This window comes from Adiantum capillus-veneris, chromosome 6 (assembly GCF_014529385.1).
Source record: "Adiantum capillus-veneris isolate H3 chromosome 6, ASM1452938v2, whole genome shotgun sequence".
In the NCBI taxonomy this organism is placed as follows: domain Eukaryota; kingdom Viridiplantae; phylum Streptophyta; class Polypodiopsida; order Polypodiales; family Pteridaceae; genus Adiantum; species Adiantum capillus-veneris.
Window position 1 is genome coordinate 52328246 of NC_140936.1, and position 24888 is coordinate 52353133.

General features: G+C 44.7%; 2 protein-coding genes across 2 annotated transcripts in view; one reads left to right on the forward strand and one right to left on the reverse strand.

Moving 5' to 3' along the window:
• The first annotated feature begins 279 nt into the window (after positions 1-279).
• Positions 280-24888, forward strand: part of LOC147455504 (tryptophan synthase beta chain 1) — a 60548-nt gene continuing 35939 nt past the window's right edge. The window contains exons 1-2 of the mRNA XM_086514265.1: positions 280-619; positions 847-1203. Coding sequence (XP_086370391.1) covers positions 332-619; positions 847-1203 — 645 coding nt within the window. The 5' untranslated portion in view covers positions 280-331. The remainder of the gene's footprint in view (positions 620-846; positions 1204-24888) is intronic.
• On the reverse strand, positions 3850-9807 carry LOC147455505 (uncharacterized). Its single transcript, XM_086514266.1, has one exon. It carries the CDS (start codon positions 6309-6311, stop codon positions 5607-5609), a length of 705 nt encoding a protein of 234 aa, XP_086370392.1. The 5' UTR covers positions 6312-9807; the 3' UTR covers positions 3850-5606.

Genomic DNA, 24888 nt, shown 5'->3' on the forward strand with positions numbered 1-24888 from the left:
AGAATATAGCTTTTCGCACCTCGTGATGTGATTGTTCCACATTTGAGAAAAAAGAAATCTCATGCGAAAATCATTTTTATCGCCCAACGCCGTGACTGTTCCAAAAAAGGGTGGAAAAGCCAAACTTTTTCATGGAAAAAGGCGCGTTTTTTGTGTGCGAAAAAAAGGCAACATGTTCCGATTTTTCTACTCGAGGGTGTGAAAAAGAGTGGAAAAAGTAGGGTCCGTGCAAATAATAATAGGCCAGCAAAAACGGAAAGAGAAATGTTGGCAGGCCGAAGTCTTTCAGAAAATACTCTTAGTATTTATCTCTTGGACAGAAACTGGAGCAATGGCGATGGCTGCCTCGTCTTTCTGTGGGTATCCAGCATTGAAGGGTTTTAGCGGCGCTCGAGCTTCTGCACCTGCGCGCCCCATCTCGTGTACAATGGCCCCCCCTAACCTTAACTCTACCTCTTCTTCCCCTTCCGTGGCAGTCCACATACAGGATCTCCAGCGACCAGATTCCTTTGGCCGCTTCGGACGCTTTGGTGGAAAGTATGTGCCAGAGACCCTTATGACAGCCCTCCGTGAATTGGAACAAGCCTTCTCCGTGTTGGCTGCAGATGCGGCCTTTCAGGTATAATGGCGTTTGCTCCTGCATTTTATTGGGTGCTTTGCACACCTTCTAGGCAGAATTCTACGTTTGCATTGTGCATCTGCATTTCCATTGGGTGCTTTGTGTGTGTGCGCGCATGCCCGCACACGGGTGCGTGCACGCACAGGGGCATACAAATGGAGAAAATCTGTAGTACTTCTGGATGGAAATCTTTTTGACTCTCTGATGTATCAAACTTTCGCATGCAGGAAGAACTTGCTGGGATCCTTAAAGACTATGTCGGACGAGAGTCTCCGCTATATTTTGCAGAGCGATTAACAGAGCATTATAAGCAAGGTGATGAAGGTGGCCCTCTCATCTATTTGAAAAGAGAGGACCTTAATCATACAGGTGCTCACAAAATCAATAATGCTGTCGGACAAGCTTTGTTGGCAAAGCGCATAGGGAAAAAACGTATCATTGCTGAGACTGGTGCGGGGCAACATGGTGTTGCAACAGCCACAGTTTGTGCTCGATTTGGTCTTCAATGTGTTGTGTATATGGGGGCTCAAGACATGGAAAGGCAAGCACTCAACGTATTTCGAATGAGGTTGCTCGGAGCTGAGGTGATTTTAATTTTCACTTGTATAACATTGGTTGGAAGATACTTTACTCATTGCACTATTTCGAATGAGGTTGCTTGGAGCCGAGGTGATTTTAATTTTCACTTGTATAACATTGGTTGGAACATCCTTTACTCATTGCACTATTTCGAATGAGGTTGCTTGGAGCTGAGGTCATTTTAATTTTCACTTGTATAACATTGGTTGGAAGATTCTTTACTCATTGCACGTCGATGGAGTATTGAGGATTATGTTTGATGTATGTGAAAATGCTTCTGCATAACATGTCATAATGCTCTCTCCTGTTGTTTTACATACTAATACATGTTCATGCACACACGGCTTTGATGCATCGATCCCACTTTGGCTTTTCCCACTTCTCGTGAGAAGTGTAGAAAGCTAGATATAGCCATAGCATGTAACATGGACGTAAGCTGTGTCATGTGTAGTAGGTATAGCTGATGATGGGTCAAGAAGCCTAAGCTCATTATATATCGTGCCTTTGTACTTGATGTTGCATCATGTCTGAAATGTACAATAGTATGAATATATTGGTGGCGTAGCTAGCAATGAAAATTGTGCTATTGTAAAAGATAAAAAAGCATGGTCTGTCCCGATGGGAAAATCATAAAAAAAACCGAGTACCTAGCGTTTTCAAGCATCAGCAACTAGCGTTTTCAGCACATCAGCATTTTTCCACCTACGAACCTCAGATCCATCAACATCCCCTCAGATTATGTTGCTAAATCCATCAACATCCCCTCGGATCATGTTGCTAAATGGACTATTTTCTTATTTCTATGAGTAATTTCTTTTTATTGAAATTAGGATATTCAATTGTGTGCACTTGAACTGTAAGGTTAAGTACTGTAGATCTATTGGAATCATTAAAAGCCATTAGGATCAGGAAAGGACAACTCTGTGTTATATGATGGGTGACATTAAGCCTCACGAAGGGGCTGTATCGTTAGTTCGGTAGGAGAGACTGGAAAACGGATATACCTGATGCGTCACGTGATGGGTGATGGGAGCATCTAAAAGGAAATATTCCTTTGGTCTGTCAAGAAATCCGAACTTGAAAAAAGGAATATGCGTAAAGACGCAAGCACAATAATAAAGATGGGTTTTGAGAAGCTTTTTTCTAAAAAGTGAAATATTTTTAATTGTCTTTTGGGAAAAGCAGATCCTTTATTGCGAGGAATCTGTTTTTGCATTTCATATGTGTCTGAGAACTGCATTCGGGGATGTGTGGAATGTGACTGTATAGCATCAATTTTCAGCTCACTCAATTTTATTGGGTTTTATCTAGGTTCACAATACTGAGCTAGGGGATTTCGGATCCGATGAAACTGTCGCACTTCTCCCCACCCAGGAATCCGATCGACGCGGGGAATGGCTCATTGGATTCCTCTAACCTAGAACTACATGTACGTCATGCCAGATGTCCACCGTAGTGTAATAACATTTGTCGAAACACATATATAATAACATTTATCGAAACACATATACAAACCATTTATGTAAGAGGGAGCCACGTGGCACACAGATCCATGCGCACGTGACATCCCCTCCTCCTCAAGGTGAGGTATGAGTACTGATTTGCATGCCCTCCTTGTATGAGGCTAGCAAATCTGGGTAATCGGTGAAGAACTCCTTATCCATCCATGTGGCTTCATGTGTCCCTCGATCCTTGAACTACAGGAAGTATTGTCTTGTTTGCTTCTTTGTTCTGTGCTTGAATCGGCGCAAAAGGATTTGCTTCGGCTTCATAACTTCGATTTCATCAATTATCTTTGGTTGCTTCTCTTCTGGGACGCTTCTTGGAGGTTCACCTTGAAACAATTTAAGCTAGGAAAGATGGAAAACATTATGCATTGTCCAAGAAGGCGGCAAATGTAATTGCATGGAAATATCATTTATCTTTTTGACGATCGGAAACAACCATACATACGAAAAGAGAGTTTATGACACCTCTTACCATTTGCTTGAAACGTTGCTTCATGATGCTCAAAAACACCCAGGTACCCTCCTTGAATGAGACATCTTGCCGATGCTTATTATCATGCCTAGAATAGGACTCTTGAGCCTTGCTAAGCCGAAGCTTAACACTCTCGAGTATCTCCGCATAGGTTTGACTAACACAATTAGCATCATTAACTTTGGAAATTGACCTAGTCAACAAAGATTGAAAAGGTCGGCCAAATGCCTACGACCAATTACACTAGAAAACGAATCATTGAGGACAACCCGAACTAATGGCAAATATTGCTCCTACTTAAATTGCTTATCATGCACATACGATTTGAGAACATCAAATGCCAATTGGTTGTAAATTTCAGTTTGTCCATCAGGATGTGGATGAAATGCAAAAGAAAAGTTTAACTTAGTGCCAAATTTTTTAAACAAAGCACGCCAAAAATGGGATGTGAACTTAGTATCACGATCTGACACAATAGACTTGGGTAGACCACACAATGCATACCGATGCTTGATGAACAACCGTGCAACATCTTGTGCAGTCACATTGGCCTTGCAAAGAATTAGCATGCAAAATTTGCTAAACCTATAAACGATGGTTAGACATTGCGTGTTCTGTGCAGACGTGGAAGGAGGTAAATTAGTTACAAAATCCATACTTATGTGCTCAAATGGTGCGTCAGGGATAGGCAACGACATGAGTAGCCCTTGTTGCCTACCATGAGGGACTTTAACCTTTTGACACACAACACACTTCGCAACATAATTGTACACATCTTTACGTATCTTTGGCCAATAGAAAAACCGTTCAACTTTTTCCAATGTAGCATTAATATCCCTATGACCACCTATCAAAGCATCATGTGCGTCATGCAAAATGGTTGCTCTGTGAGAAGATATCACACACAAACGGTTCTAGAGAAAAGCCAATCATCACGAAGGACATATTTGCACGGACCTTGTGCATTTAGTGCTTGTAACCAATGCTTTTCAAATTCAGAACCGATGTATTTGTCATCTGAGATCATCAAAACTAACATCTTGAATAGAGAGAAAAGAATGAGATTCTAGAGAGAGAATTTAACCTTTCCTACTCAATGCATCTCTGCACAACAGGGTTAGCTTTGCCAGGGACATACTCAATCATGCCACCAAATTGTTCAAAAAATTGAGACCATCGTGCTTTCCTATCACTCCAATGTGCACTAGGCATAGATTGAAGCCATTTAAGTGCTTGGTGATCTGTGCAAACAACAAACTCATGTCCATAAATGAAATGCTTCTAATGCTTTAATGCATGAAGACAGATAATTTCCTTATCATAGACATAATATTTTTTCTCAACACTATTTACTTACGAGAGAGAAATGCCACTGGATGGTTGTTTTGTTGTAACACTGCGCCCATGGCAATATTACTAGCGTCAGTTCACACCTCAAAAGGCTCATCCCAAGAGGCGAGGGCGAGGCATGACACCTCAGTTTGACTGCTACCTTGAGCGCTTCAAAAGCACTCTTAGCGGCATTGGCCATGACAATGCGCTGACGGTGAGTCTTGACACCCTTTAATTGTCAGAGTGAGCAGCAAAAGGTGGAGAGAGAGAGAGAGAGAGAGAGAGAGAGAGAGAGAGAGGCGATGAACACACAATAGACGGATGGAAAAGGTTGGCAAGCCCCAAAAACTCCAGATGGCAAAAAAAACTGATGTGTACAAGATGGCAAGATATACGAATGGGAGAGTGTATCCCCCCCCTCCTATATATAGGAGAATAGGGAGTAGGTAGGGCAGACCAGAAGCCCCAACGACCATGCATAAAAAACCCATAAATGAGAAAAAAATGGAAAAGGACCAGAATAGGTTCAGCCGGGCAAAGTGCTGAGCAAAACCCTAAATGTGCCGGAAGATCCCTGTCCAGCAAGTGTACGGGTGGTCAACCCACAGCCAAGGGCCAGTGCACGTGATGTGTGTGAAGCTTGTAGGTAGGGTGCGAAGCATCTGGAGATGAAGAATCTAACACCCCCCCCTCAACGACAGATGCGGAGATGCTGAGGAAGAAAATGCAACACGCCTGGCAAATTTGGAGTGTGAAAAGAAGCTCCAGCCAAACAAAAAACGACGAACCATTTAACACTAATGTGATGATGATCGAAGCTAGGTTAGGCTGATCAAGTCGAACAAGGAAGCTGATGGAGAGGCTAACAACATAAAGTCGTTGAAGAGGATATATATGAGGGAAAGATGGAAGACGAGTAGGGAGCTCATCCGTGGAGGTCAGCAGAAGAGAGATAGACGGAAGAGAGAGAACCCCCCTTGAAGCAGAGCACTCTGACACAAAAGGATAGAAGGCCAAGGTGGTAAACCAAGGAAACTCCAAGGACCAAGCCAAAAAGTGATCTCGATCGTAAGAGGGAAGAAGGAGGTGGATGAAACTAGAGAGTGAAGCCATCGGCCTGTGAAGGGCTAGAGATGGTGGTGGCAGACGTTTGTTGAGAAGCCGTCCCATCCTCAAGATCTGAATCCTTCTTGCGGTCCCGCCGTCGTTTATAACATTTTGCTGCAAAATGACCTTTCTTTCCACAATAGGTACAAGTAATGTCAGGGCGAGAAGGTGTACAACCAGGTCCATACTGTCCGGGAGCACTACCACCCCTACTGGATGTAGAGACCAATGCAGTAGAACCCGCAAAGGCGTCTGAGGTTGCTTTGTCCTGAATGCACGAAGCTAGCTGTTGCACAGCGGGTAAGAGCTCCTCCCAAGTGATAGGAGTAGGGCATGTGGAGGTAGTAAGTGACTGGAACAAGGAATCATAAGTGTCGGGAAGCTTGAGCAGCAACCGAGTTGCCATGCCCTCGGAAGAGATCTGGTGTCCACAAGGTGCTAGCTCATCACGGAGCAGAAGCATGCGGGATATGAAGTCCCAGATAGTCGAAAATGACAAGATCTGTAAGTCCATCAAAGTCTTCTCCAGAGCAAGGATCCTTCCAGGTGTGTTCGCCTCGTACATGTTGCAAAGGAAACCCCATACCTCATGTACAATGATGTGAGAGCGTAAAGACATCAACACACTGTCCGCACAGTTGATGAGTAAGAAAGAGTAAACTCTGCGATGGTTCAGATTCCACTGATTCACCATAGCTTGTGTAACCACAGTACTTGATCTGCCAGAAGCAGTACCATGAGAAGAAGTAGATGAGGAGCTAGCACGTGTAGCTACTGAAGAAGTGGTAGCGGTAGCTGATGATGTCGATGTAGGAGCACTAGATGCAGGAGCAAGGCCGGGACACACGGCATTGTGGCATGATCGGTAAGCGAGTCCCAAAGGTCAAACTGCATAAGCATCACCATGATCTTCATCTTCCAGATGACAAAGTTGGAGCCGTCAAGCTTTTCGCCTGGAGGTTAGATGGGCATGGCTGGGAGTGTTGCCATAGATAGACAAAGATCAGCAGAGAAGTCTCGTGTGTAAAATCAGAAGCAAAGGTGAGGATAGGATTGGAAAATCACGCCGGATAGAATGCCAGAAGACCGCGTGTAGGGGGTACGTGACGGGAGAGGCAAGGGAAACCGGAAGGGACGCCGATGAAGCAAAGTCGAGGTGCTGTCCAAACCTGAAATTGCAGTAAAAGGGAGCTCGAAACACTGCGAGAACGCAGGGGTTTGAGCAAAAACGCCAGGTGATGAACACCGGATGCCGAGGTTGGTAGGTGAGGGATGTAAATGCACCAAAACAGGCTGAAAATCTGCAGTGAAGTGATCGGCAAATCGCCGGCAATAGTCACAACTGTTCAGCTTCCAAGTAGGAAGACCAAAGGGCAAGGAGCGGGGCTCCGGCTGTCCAAGATCTGCAAGAAGAAAACGTTGATGTGAAGGTTAAAAAATGTTGGTCTAGTGGTGTCTTGACTGCCACACAAAACGCTAGAAATGTTGGCTGCTGTCCTGCCCAAAAACGCTAGGGATTAGGGCTGAAAAACGCAGATCAGTGGGCTGCCTTCCTGCAAAAACGCTAGATCCACAGGCTGGCTGAAAAACGCAGATGCGAGGTAGTATCTTCTGCAAAAAACACTAGGCCAAGGATGGGGCAAAAAAACACAAGGCAGAGGGAGGAGGGCGCTAGCAAAGGGATGCAGAAGAAGATGGCTGTCCACAAAACGCTAGGGCTGAAGCAAAAAACGCTGGTCCCAAAACAAACGATGATGGAGATGAAGCACTTCTTTGCGATGAAAATCTCCGCAGAGTCCTCCCATGTGTAGGCGATGGTAGATCTAGGCATAGAGCTCTGATACCATGTCAGAGAGAGAGAGAGAGAGAGAGAGAGAGAGAGAGAGAGAGAGAGAGAGGCGATGGACACACAAGAGTTAGATGGAAAAGATGGACACACAAGAGATAGATGGAAAAGGCCGGCAACCCCAATAACTCCAGATGGCAACAAGATGGCTAGATATATGAATGGGAGAGTGCATCCCCCCCCTCCTATATATAGGAGAATAGGGAGTAGGTAGGGCAGACCAAAAGCCCCAAAAACCATGCACAAAAAACCCATAAATGAGAAAAAAATGGAAAAGGACCAAAATACGGCCGGGCAAAGTGCTGAGAAAAACCCTAAATGTGCCTGAAGATCCCTGTCCAACAAGTCTACGGGTGGCCAACCCACAACCAAGGGCCAATGCACGTGATGTGTGTGAAGCCTGTAGGCAGGGTGCGAAGCATCTGGAGATGAAGAATCCAACATTAACAAGTCAGACAATGGTGCGGCAATATGTGCAAAGTGCTTGATGTGAGAACTGTATGCTTGACGCAAATCCAAAAATGAGCGAACATCATATGTTGTTTGAAACCGGCCCGTAGGGCGGTAGGCTTTGGCTTTCCGCCGAAATTCTTTACTTTAGACACACACAGAGAGCACTTTAGAAAGGTAACCTGCGACGGGAATTAACACTTAAGCACACACACGGCTCGTAAGCTAGAATGCTCCGAGTGTACGCCGACAACTTGTAGGCCCCAAAATTGGCGCCCCTTTCAGTATTTCTTTATTCTTTAGGAGGGTAAATTACAAAGAAGAGTCCTGGGAATCCTTTAGTTGTATCCCGCTAGATACCACCTGTTCTGCCAAAATTTCGGGAGCATAACAGCCCCAAAACTTGACCATAACCAATTCCCCTGTTGGAACTCGCCTCTATTGGCAGAAACCCTCTGATTCCTGCCCAAAAACAATAAATTCAGCACGCTGTATTTACTGGTTTTTCATCTGTTTTCAGCCCTAAACAGCCCACGAACTGCCGTCTAACAGTGGGGCACGGTTCCCAATGCTTCGGGCGTCATTGCGGCTGCAAAACAGTCCAAAAACAGCGCGCACACAGCGCTGAAAACGCACCTGTTTGGTGAGGTTATGACCCTCACCGGTGCGTGCTTTGGAGTAGCAATTAGCTACTCCTGTTCCTGCTCAAGGAGGCTCTTGCCTCGGCACAAAAGCATGAAACCACACAGCTGTACATCAGTCAAATGAAGAGCCCTCTTGTGGGCATGTCATAATTGCACATAGGGGGGAGAGAGCAGTGTGTAGTGTGCAGGTCATCACTCCTAGCACCACACTGTACATAGAGAGGAAAGCATGCACTCCATAGCACTTAACCTGTGATAGAAGACTGCAAATGAGCCTCTCAGCTATAAAAATCAGCGCCTATTTGTTTGCAAGAGGAAAGTATTTTGTGCCACGTGGCGCGATTACAAGCATTTTCCTGCTTCGGGGTTGCCGCTTAAAAATCTCCCGACTGGTTGCCCACTTGACTTCCCGGCAAAGTTCTAAAATGTTCCGCTTGTCACTGCGAAGGTAATGACGCAAACACATTTCATGGCCCAAAATAGCAGTTCCCTAATTTTTAGGAGATGCTGCCGTTGGGCTTCCACTAGTCTTCTGAACATCTATCCCCACTGGGACCGCATCCAAAAATGCAATGTGGCCCAACTGCCGGGTATTTTCTTTTGGTGATCCCACCTTGGCTTTATGCCTTTATTGAGTTCACTTCCTAGTATCCACCAACTTGCTAAGTGCGACGGGGGGACCTACATGATCTTGAATTGAGCCTAGACACCCTCTTACTATACGAATTCCAGTGGCGACCCACTTCCCGTCTGCGGGTGAAACTACCGTTTACATTGGCCATACAATGTCCGACCATTTGCAACTTCATAAAGAGGTCTCAAAAATAAAACAAAAATCATTGGAAAGAAACCAACAACTAAGGTTAGCAGTTGCCACGTCCTTGTGACATAGTTAACAGTTGCCACGTCCTTGTGACACACCCCTCTCTTGAAATCGCAAACGTCCTCGTTGCATACCATAAAATACACGCCACTGATGATCTTGTGCTATTAGCACTCTTTTATCATCGCATGTATTCGCAAGAAAGGTCGTAAAAGATAGATACAAATGAGTTAATGAGACCTTCATACTTTTGTCATTTCCATCTATTACATTGAATTCATATGTACATTTGATGTGCTAGCCCTATCCTTACCCCTCCTTTGCACACGTTGGGTTGGGGCATAAGTAGGTTGTAACCCAAAGGCTTCAAGGTAAAGCTGCAATACATTTGGTGACTCTGACAGTTCATGCTCTTCCATCCACTTTGCATCCATAGGCGGATAGTTCTTGAACTTCACCAAATAGCGTCTTGCAATCTGTCCTTTAAGTTTTCTGTCCTTATGTGCCAAAACTTGCTCAGGTACCAAGATCTCCAACTTCTGGTTGATCCTCATCTGGCATACTTTCTGGCACATCACCCAAGAAGGGTCTTAGAAGACTCACGTGAAACGCATTATGAATCTTCCACGCATTAGGCAATTTCAGCCTGTAAGCCACATCGCTAATCTTGTCAAGCACTTGAAAAGGCCCATAGTAACGCATGTTGACCTTAGGAAACAGCCGTTCCTTGCCCTTTATCTTCTTTAACCTTGCCTTTTCGAACCTTAACAGAACCCAATCACCAGGTGATAACAACAAGTCACGATCAACAGCCTTTTTTTGTTTTGCCTGAGTCTTCTCCAAGGCAACTTTAATTTTCTTATACATTTCATCCATGTTCTCAACATATCGATCTGCCTCAAAGATCTTGTCCATTGTATGCAAAATGGGAGGAACTTTTTTGCCGCCTGCAACAATCTCAAAAGGTGCCTTGCCAGTCGACGAATGCACGGTCTTGTTGTACGCATACTCAAGCATGGGCAAATACTGTTCCCACTTGCCCTTATTATCTGACACATAGCATTTCAGCAGAGTCAGGACAATAGAATTAGCTTCTTCTGACTGTCCATTAGTTTGTGGATGAAACGAAGACGAGAACTTGAGCGTAGTGCCCATGTTCTCAAACAATCCTCTCCAAAACAAACTTGTCATGCGAGGATGACGATCATTGACAATCGATTGTGGCATACCATGGTACTTCAACACATTGTACATGAACAAGCTTGCCATCTGATCAGATTTTATCTTCTTCTTGATAGGGATAAAATGGGCCTGCTTATTGAACCTGCAAATAATGGTCCATATACCATCATTCCTTGTTGGCGTTCTTGGAAGATCAAAGATAAAGTCCACAACAATGCTTTCCCATGGCTTATCCGGAACCGGCAGTGGTTGTAACAACCATAGTTACATGGGACGGCGGGTCGGGGTCGGGAACGGGGTCGGGACGGCAAAAGTCAGGAAACGGGGACGGGGGTCGGAACGGCAAAAAAAAAAGAGAGTTTTTTTGGCATTTTTTGACCTACACACATGCCACACACATAGAGCATCACTTTGACCATAAATTTACACTAAATAGACCAAAGAACACGAGTCATATAGGCTGAAATGTGCTAATAAAATATCGATGATCGATGGATACAAAATGAGAAGTGCATGCCACAAGGGCTCAAGAGTCAAAAAGCCTAAAGGACTTAGGACAAGCCTGAGGCCTCAAGGATAACAAAAAGTACAAAGGGCTATGTAGTAGGTAGAGTCGTAGACTCAAGAGTCTAGACTCGAGAGTCGAGTGATCAATGATCATCAAACTCAAGAAGTGCTCGCCTGCTGAATCTCCACATCGTCGTCGTAGTCGAGGTCGTCAGCAACGTATGAGGGCTCCGGCTCCGGAGGCTCGCATTGAGGCTCGAAATCCTCCTCTAGCTCCTCCAAAAGAGTATCGGCCATAGATGGATTCTCTTGTGCCATCTTCCACTCAATGAAAGGATCTGCCTTGTGTGTGACGCTCTTGGCAAGCATGCGCAAGTTAGCGCTCACAAACACCAAATCATTGGCCCTCTGAACGCCAAGGCGATTCCTCTTCTTAGAGGCAATGTGGCTGTACACACTCCATAGTTGCTCCAAGCAACTAGTGGTACATGCTTGGCTAAGGACACGAACAGCCAAGCGCTGCAAATGTGGGCCATCTCCTCCATAGTCCTCCCACCACAAAACCGAGCCAATCTTGTTGCGATCAAGCTGTGAATCTACACATCCATAGGAGCCCTTCTTTTGCCTGTAGTTGAGTAGCTCGTCTCTAATCTTGCGCCTAATGTCACTGCTAGGCTCAAGGCGCTCCAATGCAAGCCGCCATCCTTTGCTCACCTCCTTGTCGGTCTCTTGACGCCTTCCTTGAAACTCAGGGTCAAGCACATAAGCTGCTGCATGAAGTGGAGAGTAGTATCCATTCCACCTCGACTCACACAAGCCATGAATCTCCCCATACTGAACAGGGTCAGGCACAAGCTTCTCAAGTGCCTCTATCATCCGATCCATGGCTTCGTAGACTTTGCCAATGCATGGCTGCAAGCCATCCACCACTCGTAGTAGGTGTAGAATAGGCTTGACCATGGCGTCAAGAGTCTTCACCTCCTCCCACCAAGCGGCGTCGTCGGCCCATTCTCGGCATTTCAATCCTACTGCTGATGTAGACTCCGGCATGGCGTGGAACTCATCACTGAGAAAGAGGCCCCTTAAGGCTCCGCCACATGTAGACAAGCGGCCTAGCATAAGCCAATTGAATGCAAATCTTGTCTCTGAATATTTGAGCAAAGACAAGTGGCTCCTCTTTGAGAATTCATGGCGCACTTTTTGATGGTTGAGCACAAAGGAGACAATTCGAGAGGCGTCACCAATGGTGGGTGAAATCCATGACAAGTTCCCTATGTCCTTGAGGAGGTTATTGAGGCAATGCGCCATGCAAAATGTGACATGGATACTGGGATACATGCCCTCAATGATAGCTCCGGCTGCCCTATTTGACGCCTCTCCATCTGCAACCATACAAAGGACATTCTCCGGTCCGGTGATCTCTATGGTGCTTGTCCACTCCGCAGCAAGCATCTCGGCGGCCTTGCCACTATCGGATGCATCATGTGACTCCACAAAGTACATCTCCTCCCGAGAGTAGTCCACCACCCCGTGGATGGACCGCTTGCAGGTGTCGTTCCATCCATCTACAAGAAGAGAGACGCCATTGGTCTCCCACAAATCCTTTGTTGCTTGGGCCGCTTGCTCCACGGCAAGCTTCTCTTTGTCAAGGAGGGTGGTGCGAAGCCTCTATGATGAAGGTGGCACATAAGAGGAGCCATATTCCCCTATTTTCGTAACCATGGTTCGAAAGTATGGAGACCTATCCACACAAAATAGAGCATGTTGCGTTAGTATGGAGAGTCGAGAAATTATAACCCATTATGAATACAAAATGGAAGATTGCAATGTGCATATGCCAAGGGAAACTCACCGCGAAGCATGGAAGGCAATGTGGTCGTGGAAGAAGAATCGGGCAACCGACCTATCCACCTCTTCCTTCAATTTAGGATTCCAATTTTCGTTGAGAGTGGTTTGGCGATGCGGAAGGGAAGAGGACGGTGTAGATCCATGGCTCTTGAAGGTTCGAGAGATGTCGTCAAGGTTGGCTTCCCTTTGCTCTCGCGGTGTCGCTGTGGCGGAGGGATCAACGGCAACAAAACGGCCCCTCTTGGCCGCTTCCGCAACCTCACACACCGTGAGTTTCTCAAGAAGATCCAACCTCTTCTCGGGAGCTACATGAGGGCAAAACTTCACCTCGTGACCGGGTTCATAAAGAAGATGGGCTCGCACTTTGTTTGAACCACCCGATCTCTTGTATGGACATAGCTTGCACGTCCATGGTCTTGCACCGCCACCTTTGCCACGCGAGCTAAAGTCGACTTCATCCCACCACGACCACGTTTGCACGGCGGGCCTCCTTCGAGAAGAAGCGGCTTGAGAAGTGGAGTTGGCTTGAGATGACATGATGGTGGAGAGACTCGAGAGAGTAGAGCTTAGAAGTTAGAAGGGTTAGAGGAGAGCTTGTGTGGAGAGAGAGTGAAGGAGAGCTTCAAAGTGGGTAGAAGAGGGAGAGGAGAGCTTCAAAGTTCAAACTTGAGCCTTGAGCTTGAGGGAAATGGAATGAGCTTGAGCCTTGAGCTTGAGGGAAATGGAATGAGCATTGAGCATTGAGACTATGAGTATTAAGAGGCCCAAGGGAGCCTTTTATAGCCTCCCAAGGGCCAAGGCTTAAAAAATATGGCAGTTGGGGCTGCACAAAGCCGTTGCAAACGGTCAAAAACGGCCATTTTTTTGAATCCGACCCCGGCCGACCCTTGCCGTCCCCGTCCCCGTCCGGTCCGTCCGACCCCGGTCCGGCCCCGGCTGTCCCCGGTCCGTCCCCCCTGCGACCCGCCCGTTTTCCGTCCGTCCCTCGGTGTTCCCAGTCGTTCCCGGCCCGGTTACAGCCGTCCCCCGGCCCTAGGGCCCGTCCCCCCCGTCCCTTGTAACTATGGTAACAACCCTTGTGCCTTTTGCTTGTCAAACTTGACCTTTTGGCAAATCACGTATGCTCGCACAAAGGCATCCATATCACTCCTTAAGCTAGGCCAATGGAAAAACGTCTCTACCGCTTTAACTGTCACATCAATACCACGATGCCCTGCATACGGTGGGACATGACTCTCTTCCATGGCCGTATGTCGCAATTGCCTATTGACACGACGTCTGCCATGTATCATCATAAATCTATCTCTGAGGAGGTAGTGCTCATGATGTTGCCCCACTTGCAACTGTTCAAAGATCCTTGCAAAATCTTCATCAGTAGCATATTGTTCCTTCATGTCATCTAACTCATGGTGATAAGGAATTGACACTGCTGAAATTTGTGGCTTCCTTGATAGCACATCAGCCACAACATTCTTCTTGCCTTCCACATGCATAATTTGGAAGTGGAACATAGAAAGAATGTTTGCCCATCGCATGTGCTTTTCGGATAACTTTGACTGTGTCAAGAAGTATCGCAGTGTCTGATGGTCTGTTTGGACAAGAAAATCAGTACTTAACATGTAGTGCTTCCAGCTAGAAAGCGCATGAATCACGGCCAAGAGCTCTTTCTCATAGACTTGCATAGTCCTATCTGGCCCTTGCAAAATTCGGCTTTCATAAGCTACTACCTGTCCATCTTGCATTAGCACTGCTCCGATGCTACTGCCACACGTGTCACACTGGACCACAAATGACTTCTCTGATTTGGCAAAACAATAACTGGATCTAAAGTCAACTTTTTTTTTAAGAGACTAAAAGATGAAATCTCTTTTTGGGTCCATCTGTAGTTGACCTCTTTCTTTTGCAAAGCGTGGAGAGGTGATGCTATCTTTGCAAAATTCCTGATAAACCTTCTATAGTAGGAACATAATCTCAAGAAGCTTATGACATCGTGCACAGTCTTCAAGTCTGGCCATGTCTTAATAGGTTCGACCTTTGCGGGAATCATTCTGACACTATTCTTTGAGACTATGTGGCCAAGAAAGTGGATCTCTTCTAGGAAGAATTCACTTTTCTTAGGATTGACAAGGGTACTGCGTAGCTCTTTGAACACAATGGTCAAGTGACGCCTATGCTCCTCTTCATTCTTCGAATAGACTATCATGTCATCGAAGAACTTCCCAACAAACTGTTGATGCGAGTGGAAAATCCAGTCCATCATTCTGTTGAACGTGGTAGGAGCATTTGTTAGCCCAAACGGCATCACTAGAAACTCATAAAGACCAAATGTCGTTCTAAACGCAGTTTTGTGCACATCCTCTGGACTTATATGAATCCAATGGTACCTACTCTTAAGGTCTATCCTGCGGAAAATTGCAGCATCCTCTAAACGATCGAGAATATCATCAATTCTAGGAATAGGAAACCTATTCTTGATGGTATTCTTATTCAACGCACGGTAATCAGTACACATGCGCCATGAGCCATCCTTTTTTTGCACTAGGAGCACTGGGGAGCAAAAGGGTGAAGAACTAGGCTGAATCAGCCCCTTCTCGAATAACTCCTTAACCTGGCCCAGAATCTCTTTCTGCTGCACCGTGGTAACCCTGTAGGGAGGTCTATTTGGTGGGCTACACCCTGGCACCAAATCTATCCAATGATCCTGAGGTCTCTCTGGCGGCAATTGTGACGGTAATGAATCAGAAAAACAGTCACTAAACTCTTGCAAAAATGCTGACCTTTCTTTATCTAACATAGATAAATTTGATCGACAATTATTTGAGACATCACGTGTGCAAAAATCAAGCACATAGAAAGATGATTCTTTATTATAGAAGTGATAGCCGAAGCAGATACAATAGGAACAGACTCCCCTGTGAGCTTTACATCCAAAACATGAGTTTTGCCCCTATGTTGAAGGGTGATCGTCTTGCCGAAGGCATCCAACACGCCGTGTACACTGAACATCCACGGAATTCCAAGTAGCGCATTGCACCCTTCCAATGGCATGATATAAAATTCTTCTATGTCTACATATGAGTGAATATGCAAACGCAGCTTTCCAATAATGGGAGTAACACACTCTGAGTGGCCTGGACATGCCAACCCTGCCTCTGCTGTGTACCCCATCTCTTTAGCTCTGATGCCCAGCTTCATAGCTAACTCTAGTGAGATAAAGTTTGCTTTGGCACCTGGATCAAAGAAGATGAGTGCCGTGTGATCTCTAACTTTACCCCATGCTTTGCATAACTCACTGGCATCTGTACTAGGCCTGTCACCCACCATATCTGGCACCAAACTTGCCGTGGGTTTACGCTTCTTGCCTTTCTGGTCTTCTTTGTCATCTGAGTCAGCTAGTCTTTTCCTTTGTGGACAATTGGTAACAAAGTGACCAGGCTGCTCGCATATAAAGCATTTATTTTCAGCCATTAGGACCTTCTTCTCCTCCAGCGACTTGCGCACAGAAGGCTTCCTTTTCTGTTTCTTTGCCTGTCTCCAGAAGTCTTGGCTGAATCCTTGTCTTTGGTGGGCCTTTCTGACCCCTGTGACGCTCAGGAGCCGTTTTCACAAAGGGCTTCTTCGTTGAATTTTTCTTTTGCTGCCCTCCTTTCTCGTTGCTCGGAAACCCAGTGTCCTCTCCTTTCAACAAGGCAAGACCAGCGTTAGCGACTTCCATGAGCTGGGTGAGGGTAGCCATTCTGTTCTTGGTACAGTCATCGCGAAGCCCTTTAGGCAACCCACAACAATACTTCAATACTTCTCTATCTGCTCTGTTAATGGCACAAATCTGTAGGAGGTCATTGAGAGTAACGCTTTACAAAACCTCCGATTGTACTCCAACAAGCTCTTGCATGTAGCCGAAGTAAGCTCATGCCAACCTGTCATGACGTCGGCTTCAAATTCATTTGACAGCCAAGCAGATGCAAACATATGCTTGAAGTAAACCCAAGTGGCGGGTGCCTGTCCTTGCATTAACAATGTCGTCCACCATGTAAGCGCATTGTCCTTTAAGAAAGTGGCAGCTTTCCTGACCTTCGAGGCCTCTATAAAATTCCCTCCTGCATAAGCTCTATCAAATTGCTGAAGGAAAGTGAGAGCCTTTGCTTTATCCTCGAAGCCACTGAGAGTGCTGAACTTTACAGTTGCACCTCCTTCTTTGTAAGCTTTCGGCTTCTCCAGTGCCCCCAAATTGTCATAAGGAATAGTCTGCAACATGGGCACTATAGTAGGCATCATTGGCACATCTTGGCCATTAACATTTTGCGTTAGAGGTGCGATATATGGCTGCCGTCCAAAAAAACCAGCCATGCCAAAATGACCCTGTGGCACCCCAAACTGGCCCTGGTTGCATTGAAAACCTTGTTGCATGCTGATGCTACCATACATGGGGTTTGGCATCATGCCTTGCATACACCCAAACACTATTCCTGGCATGTACGGCTGACTTCCAGGCGCATAACCAGCCATACTTTGGAACACAGATCCACCCTTGAAATACCCAGGATGTACCGTGGGTGGTGGGAAAACTGGATGCATTGCCTGGTAACCAGTTCCCTGTCCATTCAAGACAGCATGCGGGCTCTGAAAGGGCTGAACTGGCATAGCCTATGGAATAGGCGTTCTAACCACCTGTTCAAGGACGGGAGGAACCTATTTTGGAGCCCTTGACTCAACAACATGCGAGTGTTCCCTATCGTGCTGAGATGCATGAAGTACGTGGGCTTGAGCTTCAACATGCTCTGTATGCGGTGTAGGTTGCCTATTTTGCTATGGCACTGGTGGCGCTTGCAAGAACTCCATAAACCTTGGGTTCTGCACCAATTGCGAAAACACATTCACCGCGGCAACTAACTGAGTCCTGAACGCATCATCCTCGAGTTGCCCAGTCATAAAGCCCTATACTACTGGAGGGACATTCACATTAACAGGAGGTAGAGACTGACGTGGCCGTGAGCTCTCACCAATCTCAAACACCATAGGGGTTTCTTGTCTGTCCTTCGAAGAGGAACCCTCTTCCATAATGCCCTTCCCTTTGTCGGCCATATTGTAATCCCGCGTTCCTGTACTCTGTGTCTTTACCCAAAACAACTGAGGCTCACTTGTTGAGGAAAAAGTGATTGATGTCCCGGCAACGGAACCTTGAAACCGGCCCGTAGGGCGGTAGGCTTTGGCTTTCACTCGAAATTCTTTACTTTAGACACACACAGAGAGCACTTTAGAAAGGTAACCTGCGATGGGAATTAACACTTAAGCACACACACGGCTCGGAAACTAGAATGCTCCGAGCGTACGCCAACAACCCCCCAAAATTGGTGCCCCTTTCGGTATTTCTTTATTCTTTAGGAGGGTAAATTACAAAGTAGAGTCCTGGGAATCCTTTAGTTGTATCCTGCTAGATACCACCTCTTCTCGCAAAATTTCAGGAGCATAACAGCCCCAAAACTTGCCCGAAACCAATTCCCATGTTGGAACTCGCTTCTACTGGCATAAACCCTCTGATTCCTGCCCAAGAACAGGGAATTCAGCATGGTGTATTTACTGGTTTTTCCATCCGTTTTCAGCCCTAAACAGCCCCCGAATTGTCGTCTAACAGTGGGGCACGGTTCTCAATGCTTCTGGCGTCATTGCAGCTGCAAAACAGTTAAAAAACAGCGCGTACAGAGCGCTGAAAATGCACCTATTTGGTGAGGTTATGACCCTCACCGGTGCCTGCTTTGGAGTAGCAATTAGCTACTCCTGTTCCTGCTTAAGGAGACTCTTGCCTCGGCACAAAAGCGTGAAACCACACAGCTGTACATCAGTCAAATGAAGAGCCCTCTTTTGGGGCATGACATAACTGCACGTAGGGGAGAGAGAGGAGAGCAATGTGTAGTGTGCAGGTCATCACTCCTAGCACCACACTGTACATAGAGAGGAAAGCATGCACTCCATAGCACTTAACCTATGACAGAAGACTGCAAATGAGCCTCTCAACTATAAAAATCAGCGCCCATTTTTCTGCAAGAGGAAAATGCATCATTTTGTGCCACTTGGTGCGATTACAAGCATTTTCCTGTTTTGGGGTTGCCGCCTAAAAATCTCCCGACTGGTTGCCCAGTTGACTTCGCGGCAGAGTTCTAAAATGTTCCCCTTGTCATTCCGAAGGTAATGACGCGAACACATTTCATGGCCCAAAATAGCAGTTCCCTAATTTTTAGGAGATGCTTCCGTTCCCACTGGTCTTCTGACCATCTATTCCCATTGGGACCGCATCCAAAAATGCAATGTGGCCCAACTGTCGGGTATTTTCTTTTGGTGATCTCACCTTAGCTTTATGTCTTTATTGAGTTCACTTCCTAGTATCCACCAACTTGCTAAGTGTGACGGGGGGACCTACATAATCTTGAATTGAGCCTAGACACCCTCTTACTATACGAATTTCAGTGTTGACCCACTTCCCGTCTGCGGGTGGAACTACCGTTCACATTGGCCATACAATGTCCGACCATTTGCAACTTCAAAAAGAGGGTCTCAAAAATAAAACAAAAATCATTGGAAAGAAACCAACAACTAAGGTTAGCAGTTGCCACGTCCTTGTGACATAGTTAACAATTGCCACGTCCTTGTACACTATCTCAAGCATAGGTCACTCTCTTAACTCCAACTCTCTTACCTTCGCGGGATCAAGTCGAATGCCCTCGGGGGAGATGATGTAGCCCAAATAGCACATAGTAGTGAGAAAAAATTCCGACTTCTTAGCTGCAATGTAAAGACGATTAGCATCAAATCGAGTCAAAAGTTTCTCCAGATCAATGGCATGTTGCTCCCAAGAGAGGAGAAAATGAGAATGTTATCCAAAAAAATAAACACTCACTTACCGATTAAGTCAATGAAGATAAGCATCATCATAAGATTACACGTACCCGGCGCATTTGTTATACCAAACGGCATAACAATGAACTTGTAGTGTCCGCGTTTGGTCCTTAAGGCGGTCTTGTAGATGTCTCGCTTTGCGATTCTTACCTAGTGGTAGCCACTCTTCAAATTGACTTTTGAAAAGACAATCGCCCCGTTGAGATGCTCCAAAATGTACTCGATGCGAGGCATAGGAAACTTGTTCTTGATCATCATCTTGTTGAGGGCCCTGTAATCCACATATAACCGCAATGAGCCATCTTTCTTATGAACAAAAAGAATTGGAGCAGCGAAAGGACTTACATTGGGACGTATAAAATCCCTATCCAACAACTCACCTAGATGGCGCTCTAGCTCCTCTTCATTAGCCTTGTGCAAACGATATGAAAACTTACTTACAGGTTGTGTGCCGTCGACAAGGTGGATGACATGATCCGCAGGTCGCTTAGGGGGGAGATCATCCTGGTCAAACTTTTCAAACAACCTTTCGACCATTCACATGTCCATAACATTTTATGACTTCATCCTCTTTGAAAATCCCCTCGTGCTTAACTTCTTGCTCTACCCTACTCACAATATTCACTTGAGGGGTAGAGTCAGAAGTTGACGCAGTAGAAGCTTTCTTTTTAGATTCTTTCTTAGGACCAATCTTTTTCATGTGACCTACGACTGGACAATGGAAACACCTATGTTCCTTTGCATGTCTTCTCTACTTAATCGACCACCTAAAACTCCTTGAGCAATCTTTTCATCGGAGGCGAGTTGAGGTTTATCAGATTTTCCTTTACCCTTAAGGATCCTTAGATTTATCGCTCTTAGATTGCGATTGAGATGGAGAATTAGATTGAGAAGATGAACTGAGAGAGTTCTTTTTATGGTTACCATTCCCATTAGAATTCTTGTCCTTAGATGAGTCATGAGAGGAAGAGTTACCATTAACCGAGGCCGTCTTGAGCTTACCCTTGTTGTGCTTCATCTCTTGGAGTTGAGCCAAGGGTATACCATCTTACAATGTCTTTGGATCGCTGGCTTCCATATCAAACTTGATTGAGTAGTCCAATCTAAAGAGAAAGACCTCTAACCTTTCCTCATCCGATTTTCGCAATTGTCCACCTAGTTGCTACACATGGTTAGCATACGACATCACAGGTTTACCTTGTTGAGACAAAGCCCAAAAGTCCTCTTTCAATTGCTTCTGGTATTGTGGAGGTAAGAAGCGAGTCCTTAGATCCTCCTCGAACTCCTCCCAACTAAGCGCGAGAGGGGAACGAGGAGGGACTTGGAATGGGTAGCCATGTGGGCTTCTTGCTTCTTCTCCATCCACCCATCCTTCCAAGTGATGGCATCACCCGTGAGATGCATGGAAGCCAAGAGAACCTTGTTATTATTAGACTTTTTTACAACCGCAAAATAGGATGTATCCATCTTACTGTCATACTTACTAAACGTGATCTTCTCGGGAATTGGTTCATTGGTCTTCCGTGTAGCAATGGTCGCCTCCGCGATGGTCTTGGCAAGCTTGTCATAATCAGCTCTGAAAAAGAGGTATCGGATCGTACCGCCAAAGTGGTGATGAGATCACGCATGGTTTGCCTTTCTTGCCGACGTGCCTGGACTTCAGCCTCATGCTCCCGTCTACGAGCCTCGGCTTCGATCGCCAATCGACGTTCCTCTCGCTTCGCCGCTTCCACAAGCTCTTATCGACGCAACTCCTCTTACTGCATCATCATCTCCATCATCATCCACATCATAGAATCCATGGGATAGGGTGGCAAAGAGGGAGGGGTAGGAGAGGATCCGTAGGTGGAACTTGCTCACCTTCTTGATTGGTGGAGGACTCCATAGCGCTTCGAGTCTTGATTATGCTAGGATTTCTCCTCTTGGTTCGGTTGCAGACTAATCTTCGGGAGACTATCTACCCCCTTGTTGGCCCACCCCGCACGCAACATCCGGTATACAATTGGTTGCTATTTTTCGACGCTCAAGGCGCATGGCTCAACATGCAATGACAGGCCTGCTGTTCCAAGAGTCGGAGGAGTATACACCGAAGGGATGCCAACACAACCAAAAACACAAGAGAGAAAAAAAACTTTTTGGGCACTAGCGGATTAGTGCAAAATCTTCAAAGCTTTGATACCAATGTCAGGTGCATCGGAATTGAAATGGTGAAGATCTAGTTTTACACTTCCATAGAATCTTATTCTTCCTGTTTGGACAAACAGCGAAGTTGAGATCACATATTGTCAAGTTTGGTTCTTTGTTCTTCGTAGGTTTGTAGTAGTATTCATTTTTCGATTTCGTATTTAGCTTATCTGAGGACTTAAGAATGTGTTCCGTTAGAAGTTGTTGTGTGAAGTTTGATTTCTAGGATTAAGTTTTTAAGATGTCTTATCCTTTTTTTGCTTAAAGTTGAGTACTCGTTTTAAGCCAAGTAAGTGCGTCAACTTATTTTACACATGCCTTTTCTAAAAACATTTTTAAGTTAATAATGTTTTGTTTTATTTAGTTTTGTTTCGTAGCAAACAATGTGATTTAGTTTGTTTGTTTGTTTGTTTTTGTTTTGTTTTCTTTTCTTGTGTCCCTTGCTTTTTTAGTTTTATGAGTGCTTTATTCCCTCTAATTCGTGAGTTAAGACTATTCTGAACTTATGAAGGTATATTTTTTAGTCATCTAGCGGACATGCAAATCCTTTTGATTTTCCTCCGAGTGGTGACCAGTTGTTGAGCTTCATGAAGATATATTGGGAGGGTGTGCATATCTTAACAACTACCGATCTTATACTCATGTATCGATGTGATTTTATGTGTGTATTACTTTTATTCCTTGTTTTAAATAAACTTTTTTTATAAGTAATGGGTCTTTTTTGTAATTTTGGTTGTATCTTGATTTATTGTGTAGAGCTTCTTTTCGTCTTGATTTTGGTTTGTTTGAGTGTTATGTCTTTTATTTTTTAATTTGTCTTGATTTATCTATTTGTTGTTTTTTGCTTTTGATTGTGTGTGTGTGTGTGTGTGTGTTTGGTTGTTGTTGTGAGAAAGTTATAAATCTAACTTTGTAGATTGCATGTTTTAATAAATAATGTTTTTCTCTTAAAACTCTTAAAAAATAAAAATAACATCTTAATTTGGGTCCCTTGGATCAAGGGTTTCTTGTGCGGTTTCATGAAATATCTCTTGTGAGAGGAGAGGTTGAGTAGTGATTCTAGCAAGGAATCACGGGCACTCGATTGCACGCTATTGTCGATGATCTTTTGAGTGTAGCAAGCAGCCTTATTTAAGGACCTCACTGCTTGGTAGCAACCCTGCTATACAAATGAGGGGTGTGGCTAGCACCAATCTAGCCTTAGGATCTTTAGCCTTGAGGCGGACGTTGATCTGAAACACCGATCTTACTACAAAAATGAAAAACACTTTTGCTTCTTCTTCAGCTTCAACCAACAATGTTGATGACTCTCAGGTACGTCTTTTCGACCCTTCTTTCTTTTCAGTAGCTAGAAGTAGTCATAATCTGTATCAAGAAAGATTTAAGTTTTTAGTTAAGTCTAATTTGAAGAATTTGCATGTTTTTGGTGATGGTCCTATTCGTTGGGCTTCTTTTAAGAATGTCTTAGTTAGTACTCATAACACAAGTTCTTTTATAAAAGCCCTCAATCGTTTGAGGCGTTTAAGGAAAAAACATCTTGTGGTAGATCGTCCTCTTAGTCCGGTTCATACCTCTCAAGTTATTTATGTTATTTATAATATTCACGATAGTTCTATGATGTATGTTGGCAAAACCTTTCGAACAACTTTTGTCCGTTTTCAGGAACATGTAAGAGAAGTGAGAAAAGTTCAAAGTAAGAGCACCATACATGAAAGTGTGAAACCCTTGTATGCGGCAATAGCAAAACATGGCTTTGAGTCTTTCTGTTGTTTTCCCATTGAGCACATAGAGGGTGATTTTAGAAACTCTAAAGAGTTCTATAAATCAGCGTGGCCTCGAGAGTTGTTTTGGATGAGAACTTTGCATACTTTTTCCCTAAAGGTTTCAACTTGGAAGGAAAATCTTCTTTACGTAAAAATAAGACAATTTACCATAAGAAACCTGCTTTGACGAAGACATCCCAAACCCGAGTTAGTTCTCCCTTCAAGTCAGTTTAAAAGAACTTGGATTCCTAAAGGTTCTCGTTTAGATCCGCCTTCTATCCCTGAAATCAATCCAGTTGCCTTACACAACACTATTTCTAGTAGAGTACAAGGTCTCCCTAGGGCTTCAATCTCTAGAATTGAGAGTGATGACCCTTCTAACCATAGAATTTTTGCTTATAGAGATTTCAAACGGAGATTGATTTACCTATCTAGAGCCATGGAATTGGGTTCTTTTTCTTATAAATTATTTGAAAGGTATAATATAAGGATCCTATTTAAGCTCTTGTATATCCTTGAGAACTACTCTTATGAAGATTTGGATCTAAGAGAGTCTTATAGTACTCAACTTCGAGTACTGTTAGACAAATTTCTGAAGTCCAAATGTCCTAGTCTGAAAAATCCCTTGGTTGGAAAGAAAGATTTGTTGATAACTATCTTTACCTCCCTTGACTTATACAAGATTGGATTAAGCTCTATTTTGAGATCTCAAGAAGCTTTGGATGCTCTCCCTCCTTGTGTGACAAAGGTATGGAACCATCCTGTCGTAGCTTTCAAATATGTGAAAACTTTAGGACAAAAAGCTTTCAACTATAGTCACATAGGACGTAATGTTAAAAAGCAAGAAAGGCTAGCAATCTCAAGTATTGATTGCCCTTGTAGTAAAAGTGTCTTTTCTCTTACGTAAATGGAGCTTTGGGTCATGTAGTTACTGCCGATTGTTCTATCCTTCCTTCGGATTCCTTGAAAGATCTTTTCTCAAGAGGTACTATATATAGGCTCCCTTCCTCAAACGACTCTTGCCTTCTCAAAGCCATAGAAAAAGGAATTTCTAGTTTCGTAGTAAAGTTTGAGGAGTCTTTAGGAGTTGCAAGGTATTTTTACCCATTGAAAGTGTGTAGTCCTCAAGAAAG

What these genes read in the sequence shown, in the direction of transcription:
- LOC147455505 (XM_086514266.1), bottom strand. Translation starts at nt 6,311, where the DNA reads ATGGTGAATCAGTGGAATCTGAACCATCGCAGAGTTTACTCTTTCTTA.